This window comes from Prinia subflava (assembly GCF_021018805.1).
Source record: "Prinia subflava isolate CZ2003 ecotype Zambia chromosome W unlocalized genomic scaffold, Cam_Psub_1.2 scaffold_22_NEW, whole genome shotgun sequence".
Taxonomy (NCBI): domain Eukaryota; kingdom Metazoa; phylum Chordata; class Aves; order Passeriformes; family Cisticolidae; genus Prinia; species Prinia subflava.
The window spans coordinates 6,813,153-6,829,027 of record NW_026960606.1 but is presented as its reverse complement, the minus strand read 5'-3'; the positions used below and the strand labels follow the sequence as shown (position 1 = coordinate 6,829,027).

Below are 15,875 nucleotides of genomic sequence, written 5' to 3'. Positions count from 1 at the left end.
CACACGTGTGCACGCACAGGGAAAAATCCAAAGGAACACAATGTTGAGCCAGAGATCATGTACAGATTTACCTGTGTTTTATCACAGTGCAAGTTTACTTGTGGAATATCTGACATGCAAGTTACACCTTAGGAATGAACAACATTTCTCTAAGTTAAAGCTATTTGTCAGCTTCTGTGAATGTAATGATCTACAAAATCAAATCTAAGTAAGTAATAGCAATCAGCTCCCACCAGCTCTGGTAAACCAGTCATTCCTATAACCTGAGAATTGAAGAAGGGTGCACACACAGTCCTCATCTGTAAATGTAAGAGGTTTATGACTATTAAATATGTTTTTGTGTCATGGTGTGTGTTTCCCAGGACGCACATGGCAGCATTAGGGTGCAACACATCCCCCTAGGGAGCTTTTCCTCCCCGCCCAGGGACTCCGATGCTCTCAGCGATCGCTTCTAGGGCGCAGAGATGAAGCAGAGGCGAGATGGGTTTTGGGGTAAACTGAGGAGATTTATTAAAGGTACAACTGAAGAATAAAGCCTAAAGCTGAACCCCAAGAACCGGGAGCACGCCCCTGGCCGTGGGTTTTATAGAAAGGGCAACACAAAGCAAACAACCAATGAGGGTTCACTCAGGGAGGAGTCTAAGGTGGGGATACAGAACCAAATCCAATAGAAATAGCAAAAGGAGTGTAATGATACAAAATAGCAAATGATATATCGAGCTAAGGAAGATTGGCAAGGAAGGTTTTAGAAACAGGGGCAGGGATACAGAGAATTGACACATAACAGTATGCATAATTTAAATCATAACACACAAATGAAATAGAAAGCTAGCCCGAAAACTCAAAGCAAAAACCCACACCACAACATTTTTGTAACACTGACTTCTAATGCTGACCTCCCAGGCATCTGGCCCCTACATATATTCCTATTTTCAAATTCAACAGGTACCTTGACAATAGTACAAGCACTGTTTAACATCTAACATTCTTCAGTTTCGAATCCTATCCAACATGTGCACTTGCAACTTTAAGAAGTTTTTCCTGTTAACCCCAGTGATTTCATCCTTGAGTTCTCATTTGAATACTGCAAATAAACAAGGAAGTCAAGCTGCTGCAGCTCATTTCTATTTATACCCTTATTGTTTATGAAACAACTTCCCCACCACCCCCCAAACATTATGGAAGGGGAAAGGTTGATTAAATGTCACGTTGCATCACTCAAAGGCAGCGAAAGCAACCACACATTTTATTTTCCTGCTAAGTGTTGTTTCCTCTCCTTTGTTCGGGAATAGCAGCAGGTCATATGTGTGATAAGATTTTAAACTGAGAGAGTTTTTAATTTCAGTCCCACTTTACTTCAAAGGGTGATGCTGACAAAATTTCTTTCAAGTAGTGCTTCCACACACAGCAAACACTTCTGCACTGACATTATCAGGTCTCTGTCATCTGATCTGTGTTGCAACAATGAATCACAGCAAACCCTCCATTGACCTTCTTTCAATGTGTCTGGATAAAAGGATGAAAATTAGAATCCATCTCCTTGCAGTGCCACAAGTTATAAATGTACTTTATATGGCTCATTATCCAAACTAATGGACTAAGGGTGACATCTCTGGAATGGACTCAGCAGCACTGACAAAGCCAGTCTGCAGTATTTCAGCAGATATGTAAATTACTGGCTGTTTGCTCTTTTTATCACAGATGTATAAATGTCCATTTACCACATCTCTTCCATTTTGAGACAGAATTATGTAATTGGAAACATATGTGAAGTGTGATCAACATAAAATGTCCACCATTATTATGAAATTTTACATGTATCCAAGAAAGTGACATACAAAAAACAGAGAAAAACAACATTATCATACATTCAATGTGGTTTTTTTCTTAGCCTCAGAAATATGATGTGGTTTTCATTTTCTAACAGAGCATCACAGTTCTACCAGGAACTCAGGATGTTCTACAAACTTACTAAACCAGCAGATCTAGTACAATACATAAAACTCAGATATTTTCAAGTGCATTACTAAAACCTTAAAATAGGGATGTCTAAAATTTCTATTCTTTCACCCTGTTTTGCCTGAATCTTATTTGTTACTATGAATTTTCTTAGTTTTTTGAGAATTCATATTAAAGTAGAAGTTTTCACTTATCACGCTCTGTTCATGTAAACAAGAGATTGTTTTTTGTAAATACTGTCATTGTTTTGCATTCTTCTTGATGTGAGGAGAGTGATGGTTGACAGTTTGTTTGACCAATGTGGTTGAGAGGTGGGAATTCCACCCTCCAATCCACAGTCACCCTTCTAAAAGTATATAATGGATGAAATAAACAAATCAGGGCTTTCTGCCCCTGCTCTGATTTCTCCAAAGTTCCAAGTATCCGTGTGGTCATTTCAGCGTGGCAAACGGTGACACTTATTTTCCAAAACTACAAAAAGGACTACAGAAAAAGGATAAAAATAATTGTAGAGCTGGGTATGAAATCTACTGTTCTCTGTATATACAGGCATGAGTAGAAAAATGTGAAAAAGCAATGTTCGCCACATCTAGAAAAAAAGTTGGAATAAACTTTGGTGATATTTAGAGACTTTTAATTAAACTCTAACCTAAAAGTTTTAGAAGAAAATCAAGGCTGTAGATAGAAATATATATTTTCCTTATGTGTACTAAACCAGGGATATTAAAAATAGAGAAAGAATCGGTGCCTTAAGGCATGGATGAAGCCTGGAGGGCTGTGGAAGGAGCTATAAACTGGTAATGACCACTGCACAATGCATTTCTGCAGTGCTGAGTGAGCCATTTGTAACCTGGGGAAGCTGCCTCTGCAAGCATAGAGCCAGCTGCACTGACAACCAGATATGAATTTGCCTCTTACCAATTACTATTAATGGTCCGTTGACTCAAAAGCTCAGTAACTCATAAATAGCCTCATTAACAACTTGAAAGCTGATTTTTATTAGGTGAAACACTGAAGCCCAAAGTCAAGAGGAAATACAAGCTGGTGCAGGGAGGGAATACACAGTGAGGAAGGAGATGCAAGAATGAAACAGAAGATAAAGGAAATGGATATCTTGGATGTATTGTGTCTCTTCATATTCACTATCAGATAATGGCATTATTAAAAGCTCAATGCTTTTGGAATAATGAAAGTCTGGTAAAATCTTTAGAAGTATTTCAACAATTCTGCTCCTCAAAAATCTATCATTCTAAAATGACACAAGTGAATCCCAAAAGAAGCCTAAGACACTTCCACTATGTTGGACCCTGTGTAACTTACATTCAAAACATAAAGACAGGTTAATGGAAAAGCAGCACTCCAGCTCTTCTGGAACACATATAACCTTATAAAGAAAACATTGATTTCAAAGGTCTTCAGGATGTGAAAAAGAAGCTGGAAACTGGGGCAACCAGTACCACTGCACAGAGTGGGATTTGGAAGTTGCTACCAACTATAAGCTTTGTCCCCCTGCAAGAGCAATTTAAGTATTGAAACATTATTGGAATATAAAGGTTCCTACAGTAACAGTTCAAATAACAGTGTTAAAATAAATGACAGTTTCTGAAAGGGGCACAGTTTAATTTGCATATGAATCATGCATTTGGAACAACACACTTGATGAAACACAAAGTACATCTCAAAGTCTACAACTGTGCAGTGAACCCCAGAATCTTCAGGAACTGGCAGAAAGGTAAAATCTGGAGTTTATCCAATTTCCGGGAAAACAGCTACTACTTGACTATGTCGTGACAAATGCAGCTACAAGGACTGTGCTCAAGGAATTGCAGAGTAATTTGGAAGTTAACACACCACCCCCTCATTTGATTACTCATTCTCCTAAAAAATTGGTACTACATAATTTCTACATTAACTTTCTAAATTTGCTACAAAACATCTTGAACTTTTCAATTATATAAACTAAGCTGCAAACAGTCTTCAAGACAGTCAAAGTCTGCAGTTAGACTAATATCTGATAAAATGTGTATAACAGACATATGAGAATTTACAGAGGTGTGAAAAATGCCACAATGGAAAAAACTCTGGGTTGATTATTCTTAGCTCAACTTTAAACCTGCCTACAGGCTTGATATCGTTGTAAAAGAATTCATTCTGGAATAAGAGGGCAGCATAGTTTATGACAACAATCTACCTAAAAACTCATTAAAGTCTTTTCTCTTGGAGTGATATGCATTATCAGCAAAGATTAATCTGATGAGTCTTTAGGTGAGCTCCATTTTTAAAAATGCAATAACAGAGAGCTTTGTTGTCATCTGATGAAAATCAATTAGAGTAGGTAAGGCCACAAGGAAAACTGACATCACTCATCACCAGCCCCCTGGCAGCTGAAATGATTTGTCTTCCAAGCCTGGATGATCAGGAGCTGTAGTAATATCACAGGGAAATTAATTTAGTTTCTATATTCTAGACCCACTTCCCTCGTTCTGGAGGACCTATACACAAATTATTTTTAATCAAGGTTGATGTGTTATAAATACCAAGGAGGATCTCGGTGTAACAGGATTTCTTAGAGAACATGGGCATGACGTGTTATGGAATGAAATTTGAGCTATCCCAAACTAGGCCTAGGGTTTGGGCCTGCTGGGCCTCAGTCTTGGGCCTGTGTGAAAGTAGATAAGCCTGTGGCGCAGTTAGAATTTAGGTTAAGGTGTGTGCATGCATTAGAAAGGACAGTTAGAGTAGAATCACGGTAGCTGCCTTAAACTGAGATTGTTTGCATTCTTTCTCACGCTGAATGCCAATTAGAAAATACCTGCAACTGTAAATTATCTGAAACTGTATATAACCGGCCATTTCGGAAAATAAAGGGGAGAACGTATGATTTCACCATATTGGTTGTGCTCTGCGTTGCTCTGTTCCAGCTTCCATATAGTTAATAGAGATCCTGGTTTCATCTCGGAAGAATCTTTTTTTTTTTAATTGACTTAAGACATTTTTCACCTGTGTTTTGTGTATAAATAGAAGGTTCCTGATGTCAGCCTTACCATCCTGAGGCTCTGTCCAGCACCAGGCAGCGCACAGTGTGATGAAGGCAGTAGATCCCCCCAAACACAGCACACAGCCTGCAACACGGGGGAAACAAGGGTTAATGTAGCTCTGCTAATTGCAATCAGTGTGAGTGGTCAGCAAGGCAAAGCACTGAGATGTTGGTAACACTGATTTACTGACAGGATGGGCACCCCAAAAGAAGCAAGATGTGGAGCTGTTTGGAGTGCAGAGGAGGCCACTGAGTTATCACAGGGTTAGAGCCAGGTTGGGACAGCTGGGGGTGTTCACCTGGAGAAGAGAAGGCTCCAAGCAGAGCTCAGAACTCTTTCCACGGCCTAAAGAGGATGCAGGAGATCTGGAGAAGGACTTGGTACAAGGGGTGGAGGGACAGGACAAAGGAACAGCCTTAAACTGAAGGAGGGTAGGTTTAGATTGGATATATGGAAGATATCCCTCCCTGTGAGGGTGGGGAGGCCCTGGCACAGGGTTCCCAGAGAAGCTGTGGCTGCCCCTGGATCCCTGGAAGTGTCCAAGGCCAGGTTGGACACTTGGGATAACCTGGGATAGGGGAAGGTGTCCCTGCCCATGGCAGGGATGGCACTGGATGAGCTTTAAGGTTTCTTCCAACCCAAACCAGTCTCTGATTCTGTGATTTTGAAATGAAAGTGTTTTGATATCTCTTCACAGATGATGAACTTGAAAACTTTAACTTTGCAAACGTGACTTCCAAAAATGGCATTATTTTGTCATTCTAATGTCAGAGGAGCCAGTTCAAAGACAGTTAGTCAGTCCCACAATTCCTTCTGACCTGCAGGACTGGTGCAGCTCAGCCAGGGGCACAGAGTCATCAAGCCCCTCTCTGCACTCCCAGACCAGCAGCCTGAGGAGCTGTCAGCACCACCAAGTACCACGGGACACGCTGGAATACTCAGGTCCCTAACAACACGCCTGCTCCTCATGGAAAACCAGAGGTACATCCCAAAATTCCCAGCCTTGGCTGTTTGGAGGTTGTTGAACAAGACACAAAGGTTAAACATCCACTGAAGAATTCTTAGAGGACCTAGAGCTATGGGTTTATTATTTCTAATGTTGCAATCCACAGCTTCCTGCCTGACACAGCAGCTATGAGGATCTTTCAAACCAACTCAGAGGAGTTTATTTCATATCTTGCACATAAGAATAGCGCTATTAACTTAAGTAGAGCTAGATTCCTTAGTTAAAAACAACAATTACAGTTTTCTTCTTACTTCAATCACAGCCTGGGGGTTTTGATATATGCACTTTATTTTTCTAGTGTGCTTTGAAAGATCTTTGCTGCTTGGCTGCACAAAAGCATGAATTACTTCTTTCCAAGAGTAACCTGCTATCCAGGGGAGGAGGGCACGACCTGTTTTCATAGGCCAGCAGAAAACTTCTCTTCTTAAATGAAAATGGAAAGGAATTTTGCTTGTGTTGCTGAACAATCACAAACAGCCAAAACACCTATTAAAACAGCCTAGCATGAAAAATGACAGTTAGGAAGAACTTGCCAAAATTATTTAAATACAGAAACAGAAATATTAAACTAAATGGCACCCCAATAATTTATGACAAAGCTGGCATTACTTTCATACAATGGGCTATTCAAGATGATTTGACTGCACTTGAAGTACAAGGCAACTCTCTGATACCATTAACCCTAAATGACAGACATTTAAACTGATATTACTCTAATTAACTGGCAACTGCCTCCACCAATAACTCAAATTTTGCTGAAAGATAGCAACAACACTGTACTTGGCTTCAACTTTGCCCCAGTGACATCAAATCATATTACAGCTAAATTAAGAGTTGTGAAAATTTTTGGCCTGGTAGCCCTCCATCATACATAGCCTTTAAATGCCATTTCAGGCCCCATCGAGGCAGAAATCAGCATCTGTAATTTTTAATACAACTGTAAAACAATAGGACATATTAAAAGCTGCATTTTTGACAGCATATTCACAGTGATTTATGAGTTTGTATATAATTTGATTATTCTATTAATTTTACTAATTACTGATTCAGCTAATACAGTGAAGGTCACAAAATAAATCTTCATTACATTTCACAGAAAGTAACTGCCTCCAACTAGTTGTTTTCTTTAATTAAACATTATTGTAACAAGAGAAAATAGGCTTTAAGGTTGCTGCATCTGTTGATACAAGAGGAGTTTACTACTTTGATGTAATGCTCTGTGATATTAATTGAACAAAAATAGAATGTCTCTCCATTTGACATTTCGATTTCCAGCACTGAGATACCACAAACACACTCAAATTACAGTATTTGCCTTACTTCACTCTGAAAGAATTTTAAAACCGTATCAAATAAGTTTACATCAAAATCTAGTTTTTATTTCTAGTGTGCAATTTGTCTTCTGCTTTCTAAAATGCATGTCATGATTAATTGAAAAATTGGCTATTTTTAACTGTGCATTTTTTCTGTAGTAAAAACTACTTGCTTCTCTCCTTTAAAGCTGAATACTGCATGTACAGCAGTGCAAGCTTTGGAGAAAGATCAAAGAAAAACATGGCAAGTGCTGAAATAAGGAATTGTCCTCTTTCAATTTATTTTTACACACAGAGCAAGCTGTGACCTGGTTCTTATCTTAAATTTTGTTTCCTGAAAGGCCCCTAGAACATCATACATTTATCACACAGAATCATTGGGTTAGAAGAGACCTCCAGGATCAAGTCCAACCCTAACCCCAACCTCAACTAAACCATAGCACCAAGTGCCACATCTAGTCTTTTCTTAAACACATCCAGGGATGGTGAATCCACCACCTCCCCAGGTAAACCATTCCAATACTTTATTACCCTTTCTGTAAAAAACTTTTTCCTAATATCCAGCCTATATTTCCCTTGGCACAGCTTCAGACCGTGTCCCCTCGTTCTGTCAGTTGCTGCCTGGAGAAAGAGACCAACCTGCAGCAGGCCGTTTCTACAGGTTAAAAGACCTTAAAGGTCCAAAAGCATTTTAAGGTTTATGCAAAGTTGTTTATTACACAAATGCATAGGTCTGAAGGTGAAAGAGTTCTGAATGAGTGGTCTTACAATGGTTATGAGCATAAAATCTTAGAAAATTTAACACCAGGATAAATAGCAATTTAACACAGGATTTAACACAGCATCCCAGCCTCAGGGTAAAGCAACCTCCCACTCCAGTTCCTGTCCCCAAGCAATGTTCCCAGCAGCAGGGCTGCAGTGGCAGGAAGGGGTCCCGAACCCCAAACAGTGTTCCCGCGGCAGGCGTCGCAAAGGCAGAGGGGGACCCTGGGGCCTTAATCCCAAGTGGCAACGACTGAAATAGATAGAACCTTATAAATCCCATCTCAGCTCCCAGGCAGGGCTCTTCCCTCAGGCTGTGGATGGCGGAGGTTGGATCGATAGATCGGAAACCAATCGATTGACACCTCCACCTCCAACCCAGAGGCTTTTTATCCCTAAGTCATAAATGTATATTCATACCTTTATCTATAAACTACCCAATCTAAGTCAAATTCTTAAAGTTTGTAAAACTACGAAAAACTACAAAAAGCAGTATCAAAAACCTACACATATAGAATATCTATTAACGTAAAAAGCTCTATCTCACTAACGTAAAAACTCTATCTTACTGTGCATAAAAAAACTTTATCTTACCTGCATAAAATTTATATCTAAAGTTATGAGCAGTACTCTACTATATTTTTGTTATGTCTAAAACTATATCACTAAGCCTGAAGCTCTTGAACTCTATTCTAGTAATTAGGCACTTGGAGTGTATTTTCTTAAAGCTTAAATCTCTACTTTTGTTGTTACGGTTTTCGGACGGCACAGAAATAACAACATGACTCTCCATGATGGTAAAGATGAGAGCAAACTTTATTCTTCTAAAATTCTACTTTTATAGAGTAGATCGGTACAAAGAACATGATTGGTTATTCAGTGTCTACACCCTTTAGTAAACATTTCTTTCCAGTAAACATGTTGGAAAAACACCACCTGCGGATGGTTTCTCACTTCCCAAGGTTTGTTTGAATTCCTCCTTAAGACTTCTCAGGCTAACATGAGAAAGTTGCTCGCTTGCCTTTCACACAAACACTGGCAGAGCCTGAAGCCTAAATTCAGACCAATGTCAGGCCCACATACTTTATATATGCGTGGCTTTATATATTCTAATTTCTCTAAAGGCTTTAATGCAACTCTTGTACTTTTCTCTCTCTGTGGAGAATCCTTGGAAACATGGACTCCAACACCAACCCCCACCTGACTATAACCACCCTTCAGGAAGTTGTAGAGTGATAAGGTCACCTCTAAGTCTTCTCCTCTCCAGGGTAAACAATCCCAGCTCCCTCAGTCGTTCCTCATAGGTCTTGTGTTCCAAGCCCCTCACCAGCCTCGTTGCCCTCCTCTGGACACGCTCAAGCATCTCAATGTCCTTCCTAAACTGAGAGGCCCAGAACTGGACACAATATTCAATGTGCAGCCTCACCAATGCTGAGTACAAGGGAAGAATGATCTCCCTGGTCCTGCTGGACACACTATTCCTGATACAGGCCAGGAGGCCACTGACCTTCTTGGCCACCAGAGCGCACTGCTGGTTTATATTCAGTCGGTCATCGACCAGAATCCCCAGGTCTCTTTCCACCTGGGCACTGTCCAACCACACCATGCCCAGCCTATAATGTTGCAGGGGGTTATTGTGGACAAAATGCAGGACTCGGCACTTGGACTTATTAAACGTCATCTTATTGGACTCTGTCCATCCATCCAACTGTTCCAGATCTCTCTGCAGAGCCCTCCTACCTTCCAACAGATCGGCACACACTCCCAGCTTAGTGTCGTCTGCAAATTTACTAATGAAAGACTCAGTACCCTCATCCATATCATCAATAAAAATATTAAACAGAACTGGCCTCAGCACAGACCCCTGAGGGATGCCACTGGTGACTGGCCGCCAGCTGGATGCAGCACCATTCACCATCACTCTCTGGGCCCGGCCATGCAGCCAGTTCCTGACACAGCAAGAAGTGCCCCTGTCTAAGCCATGGGCTGCCAGCTTTTCCAGGAGTATGCTGTGGGAGACAGTATCAAAGGCCTTGCTGAAGTCTAAATAGACAACATCCACAGCCTTCCCTGCATCCACCAGGCGGGTGACCTGGTCATAAAAGGAGATCAGGTTCGTCAAACATGACCTACCCCTCCTAAACCTATGCTGGCTGGGTCTGATACCCTGGCCATCTTGTAAGTGCTGCATAATAGCTCTCAATATAAACTGCTCCATTATCTTACCTGGTACTGGGGTCAGGCTAACTGGCCTATAATTACCAGAATCCTCCTTTCTACCCTTTTTATGAATGGGAGTCACACTGGCCAGCTTTCAGTCATCTGGAACCTCACCAGTGAGCCAAGTCTGCTGGTAAATGATGGAGAGTGGCTTCGCAAGCTCATCTGCCAGCTCCCTCATCACCCTGGGATGGATCCCATCTGGGCCTATAGACTTATGGACATTCAAGCAGCTCAGCAGTTCTCTGACTGCCTCCTTCTGGATAACAGGAGGACCATTTTGTTCCCTGACACCTTTCACCAACCCAGTATGACAATTATCCTGAGGACACGCCATCTTCCCACTAAAGACTGAAGCAAAAAAGGCGTTAAGCACTTTTGTCTTCTCCTCATCTGCAGTTACTAAGTTCTCTCCTGCATCCAATAGATAACCAAGGTTGGTCTCATACTTCCTTTTGCCATTAACATATTTGTAAAAAGATTTTTTATTATCCTTTACAAAGGTTGCAAATTTAAGTTCAACTTGAGCTTTGGGCTCTCTAATTTTCTTCCTACATGCCCCAGCAACTCCCCTAAAAGCTTCCTGAGAGACCTGACCCTCCTTCCAAAGATGATACACCCTCCTTTTGTTCCTAAGTTCTTTCAAAATCTCATTACTTATCTAGGCTGGACGTTTACCTTGTAAACATTAGCCTTTCCTCCAATGTTGTTGTGTTCTAAAAACATTAACAAGTAGAGTCCAGACAAATCAAACAAATAAAATAGCTACAGCTATAAAAAATGATGGTTAATCTTCCCAACACAGGGTTCCCATACCAAAGTCAAAACTCAGTGTATGCATCCACCTGGATAACACCAAAAATCCCCCCTCCAAAAAAACAGCACCAAAAAACTAATGAAGGAAATAATCAATGTCATCCTGAACTGTCCTGGCATTTGGAGAGCTATGGAAAGGAAAATATGTGACATAAATGCTTAAGGAAGCAGAAGAGTCAAATATTTTGACTTTTTCCTGCAGGCGGTGTTCATTATTCCTATGAAATTTAAAAAGGTCCTGTAAGATTAGAGAATCAGCCTATGGTCTAAATCCAGTCAGCAACATGACAATTCTAAACCAGTCACAAAGTTCCTGCAGTTACCCACCAGCACTCAGTTCACTCACAAGGAGTATTTTGTACCTGTAGCCCACAGTAAGACGATTTCTTTCCCCAGATCTCCCCTTCTTTCTGGAAAACCAGATTGTGACTGGGAAATGCTGCAGGAAGAGGAGCTGGAATGGCAGAGCTGGGGTGGCAGGGGGAGAACAAGTACTTGGGCTCCTTTCAGCTCCAGCAAACTTCTCATGGGGAGAGACCCAGCAGGCAGCAATGGTGACAGCGCCAGGAAAAAACACCAGGGATGAGAGGGGTTGTCATGTTTTAAGAAGTTTCATATTTCACAGCTTTTCTAGGGATTTAAGAACCAGATTTAACTTTAAAACTAAGAAATTGCTCCTTTTTATCATATGGAATTTAGCCTGTATATATAGAAATATACATTCACATCCTGTGAAACATTCTAGTAGTGAATACAGCATCTGCCAGTCAAACAGACAAGATAAAAACTTCAGGAGTTTTAACATTTGAGTTCCTATTATGTGATGTACAAGTTTTGGGGTTTGGGAAGGCAGTCACTGCTGCCTTTTACAGACGCAAGATTCAAATCCCATTTCCCAAATTCAAATGTTAGAAGATGATGCAAAAAAAATCTTAATTCATCATATATTTCTGTGTTCCTATGCTGCAGCCTTGCTTTGTGCCAATGTAGATTTCTTAGGGTATTTCTAAACCTGAGGAAATTCTGTTGACAAAAATCAGACTGTTAGCGTAGGAAAACATAACCACACGAAGTCGATCATATGCGGTTCTTGATTTGAGCGCGCGGGGGCACAGGGGCATGCAATGCCCAAATCTTGTGCCCGAGAATACAGAGTCGATTTGTGATTTTTATAGTTTCAAATTATACATATGTTAACTAACCTCCACCCCTAGATACTGATTATCCTATTTCTTAGTTACTATCTTAAATCATACCTACGCTCTACCCTGTGTTATACTTGATTTGGTTAAAACAATGCTTCTCAATTATCTCCTGGGCTGGAGTCATACTTAAACAATAGTATGCAGCTAGTTGCAGAAGCTGACATTTGTTCCAAAGCTATCTGTAAAGTTCAGATTGTGCGTCTTCCACCTTTCCCCAACTACCCGCAGTTAGCTTAAACAGAAATTATTATTTTAACTCTCCACCATCATTCCCCCCTTTGAAAGTATTTTCACTCTAATATACTAAGTGTAAATGCTTTCACTTAATACAGTCCATTTGGCTTCAGAGTTCATACTGGATGTTCTTCTTCAAATCCTCGGTTGTCATGGGCTTTGTCCGGGATGTTGTTGCGGATCGAAGGCGCTGGATATGGATTCCGTGCCAATGCCTTCATTATGGTTCTGTTCCAAGATGCCTTTTTCTCTCTCTCTCTCTTCAGGATTCTGTAAACTAACCAAATTACTAAAAATATAATTAGTAAAATTATCAGATTTTCAAGGATAGACTTTATCCATGAACTCACATTCTATCTTAATCTTTCAAAGATTTTATTTAAGCAGCTGGTAGCTAAATCCTTTTGTTCCTTTTGTGCCTCATGCTGTATTTGTTTTAACTGACTGATGTCATGTTCTACATCTGCAGTTACATTTGGGATGTGGATGCAGCAATGGTCAATTTGTCCCTTTAAATATCCACACACTCCGTGTTCTTTCAAAAGTAACATATCTAAAGCTAAACGATTTTGCAGAGTCATTTTGGTGGTGGCCTGTAATTGCACATTGAGTTATCTAAATCTCTCTCGTGTGATTCTTGCTAATCTATCTACCTGACCTGTGAGTCTATATAGCATTTCTCTATTTTGATAATTTGCAATGGGACCAAACAAGGATTCTAGGGCCCACCCAATCTTTACTCCACTAGAGGGTTCCTGCCAAGTGTCATCTGGGTTCTTGTCCTCTGAGACATCTAGTTTTACTTTTATTTGCAAGGGCTCACTGCTCATGTTAAATGGGGATTTCTTCTAAATTGGACATAAAGTGGGAAGGCCCAGGGTGATTTCTCTTACCACCCCATCCATAGGCAAGTGTGTTGTCCAGGTGCCATCACTCATTGCCCATACAAACGGTCCTGGACTTCGAATTGTACTCCTGCTACATCCTACTATAATCTTAGAATCTATTTTGCCTTGTTTGTGTCTAATCTTCCTGCAGGCACAACTGATTCGTAAGGCTGCTGCCAATGGTGACTGTTGCAGCCGGGAAGCCTGGTAGGCTTCCGTGGCGGTCAGTTGCTTAAGGGCAGAAATGCCTAGTCATGGTGACTAGGCCAAAATAACCCTTCTCCCGCGCTTGGACCCTCGCTTATCTCCCTGTAAGACAATAGGTCACTTTGTACCCCGAACCATACCATTGGACACCTTTTCAAAACCTCTGTACCCTATAAAAACCCCACTTTTCCCCCAGCTCAGTAGAAGCCGCTGTCCCTGGAACCCTTCACCGAAGAAGCTAATAAAGATTCATCTGTGGAACTCCATACGGCGCTTCTCCTCTCTCTCCCTGCGTCTGCCAAGGCACCTTAGCAAGCTTATGAGCCGAGAATCACTGCTAAAGAGCTGATCACTGCTAAGAGCTGAATATCACTATAACTAAGCTTGCTAAGTGTTGCCGGTGCCCGGGAGCTTTGCCGGAGTTGCTTGGACAGGGGGGTACGTAAGTGCACCCCTAACCAGGACCAACCAAGGCAGCCGAGACACCGACTGAAGCTACCGGGGAAAAACAAAAGGTGACCACTGTTTTATTTCCAGATTATCAGAGGTGCAATCATAAATTTGATTACATACCCACCAACTTACCTTATTTGCCTCTTTCTGACTGCTAGTACCAGTACTCGTCACTGTGGGATCTGTGTCATTTTCAGAGCCCTTCCATTTAATGCACCAGGGTGTGCTTGCCATATATTGGAATTTCTGGATGATACTCACAGACCATGCACTGTCCCAAGGTTCTAGTCCTTTCCAATTCTTTTCTTCACATTTCCAAACCACAACACTCTCTGTAGAGTTGTCCCTGATCTTTTGATAGTGTAGAAACCAACATTCCTATTTTGCAAGGTCTTGGTCTTCAACCCACCACTCTACGATTTGTCCTAATTTGCCATTACTAAGAATGCACTCTGACTTTCTCATGGGTTGCATATAGGAACTCTCTGTTATCTTCCAGTACTCTTTGACCACTACCCTTGACTCTGGTACTTGTTTACAGTTAATTGTTTTGTTCCCTCCTATTTCAGGTAATTTCGACGTTATTATTCCCCAGCTTACTGGGTCCCCTGCTGCCTTTGGTATTGGCAGACAGGCCGTTATTCTGCTGGTATTGTGCATTTTGGCAAAGTCTCTGACTAATCTAGTCATTACATTCTCAGCCTGAATTTCATTAGAAATTTCTATTACTTGTGTCTTTGCTTGTACCTCTCTCTTCATTCTAGAATGAAGAGGGGTTAGTTGACCCTTCTGTATTCCATATCCCAAAGTAACAGCAATCCCCACTGGTGACATTAGTATCCATGAAAGTAACATTACCCACAAGAAGAGCATGAGCACAATTACCAATACCATTTAAACAGTTACAGAAGTATTAGCCTCAGCTTTGTCGGTCCTATAGTTTCTACAACCCACGACTGGACTCCACGAGGGACCTTCTTCACGCGCATGTAGTGTATCCAGGATTCTACAATAGCCACTTTGACTGCTGTAAAGGTGGTTAGCAGTACCTGATGGGGACCAGTCCACTTCTCTTTTAGTGGTTCTTCATTCCAGGTTTTGATGTATACTTCATCTCCTGGTTCGATATTGTGGACTGGATTCTCCAGGGCCAGTGGTCTGTTCCACACGAGAACACTTCAAAGCCGAGCTAGAGTTTTCCTGAGGGACAGAACATAATTATACACATCTTGTTTCCCTGTGACATGAACATTTGGATTGGGGTTAGGAGATTCATATGGTTTCCCATACAAAATCTCATAAGGACTAACTGACATCCCACTCCTAGGCTTTATCCGAGTTCTCAGCAATGCTATTGGTATAGCCTGTGGCCACTGCAATTTGGCTTCCTGGCATATTTTACTGATCTGCCTCTTCAGTGTCTGGTTCATTCTCTCTACTTGCCCACTTGACTGGGGTCTCCATGGTATGTGGAGGTCCCAAGATATTCCCAGTAACTTGCTCACCCCTTGTACCACAGTGGCTATGAAGTGTGGGCCTCTGTCTGATGATATCCCTAGGGGCACCCCGAATCTGGGAATGATCTCCTGTAATAACCACTTAACTGTTTCCTTTGCTTGGTTTGTGCGACAGGGAAGGGCTTCTGGCCATCCGGAAAACGTGTCAACCCCTACTAACAGGTATTTGTATCCCCGAGTTCTTGGCAATTCTGCAAAATCCACTTGCCAATAGTGTCCTGGTTCTATTCCCATCTGAATTCTGCCTAACTGTGCCTG

The 15,875-nt window shown here is 41.3% G+C and overlaps 1 protein-coding gene across 1 annotated transcript in view; it reads right to left on the bottom strand.

Moving 5' to 3' along the window:
- Window positions 1–15,875, bottom strand: part of LOC134564845 (rab proteins geranylgeranyltransferase component A 2-like) — a 104,165-nt gene that overhangs the window by 33,454 nt on the left and 54,836 nt on the right. The window contains 2 exon segments of the mRNA XM_063424068.1: window positions 3,417–3,468; window positions 5,004–5,081. Coding sequence (XP_063280138.1) covers window positions 3,417–3,468; window positions 5,004–5,081 — 130 coding nt within the window.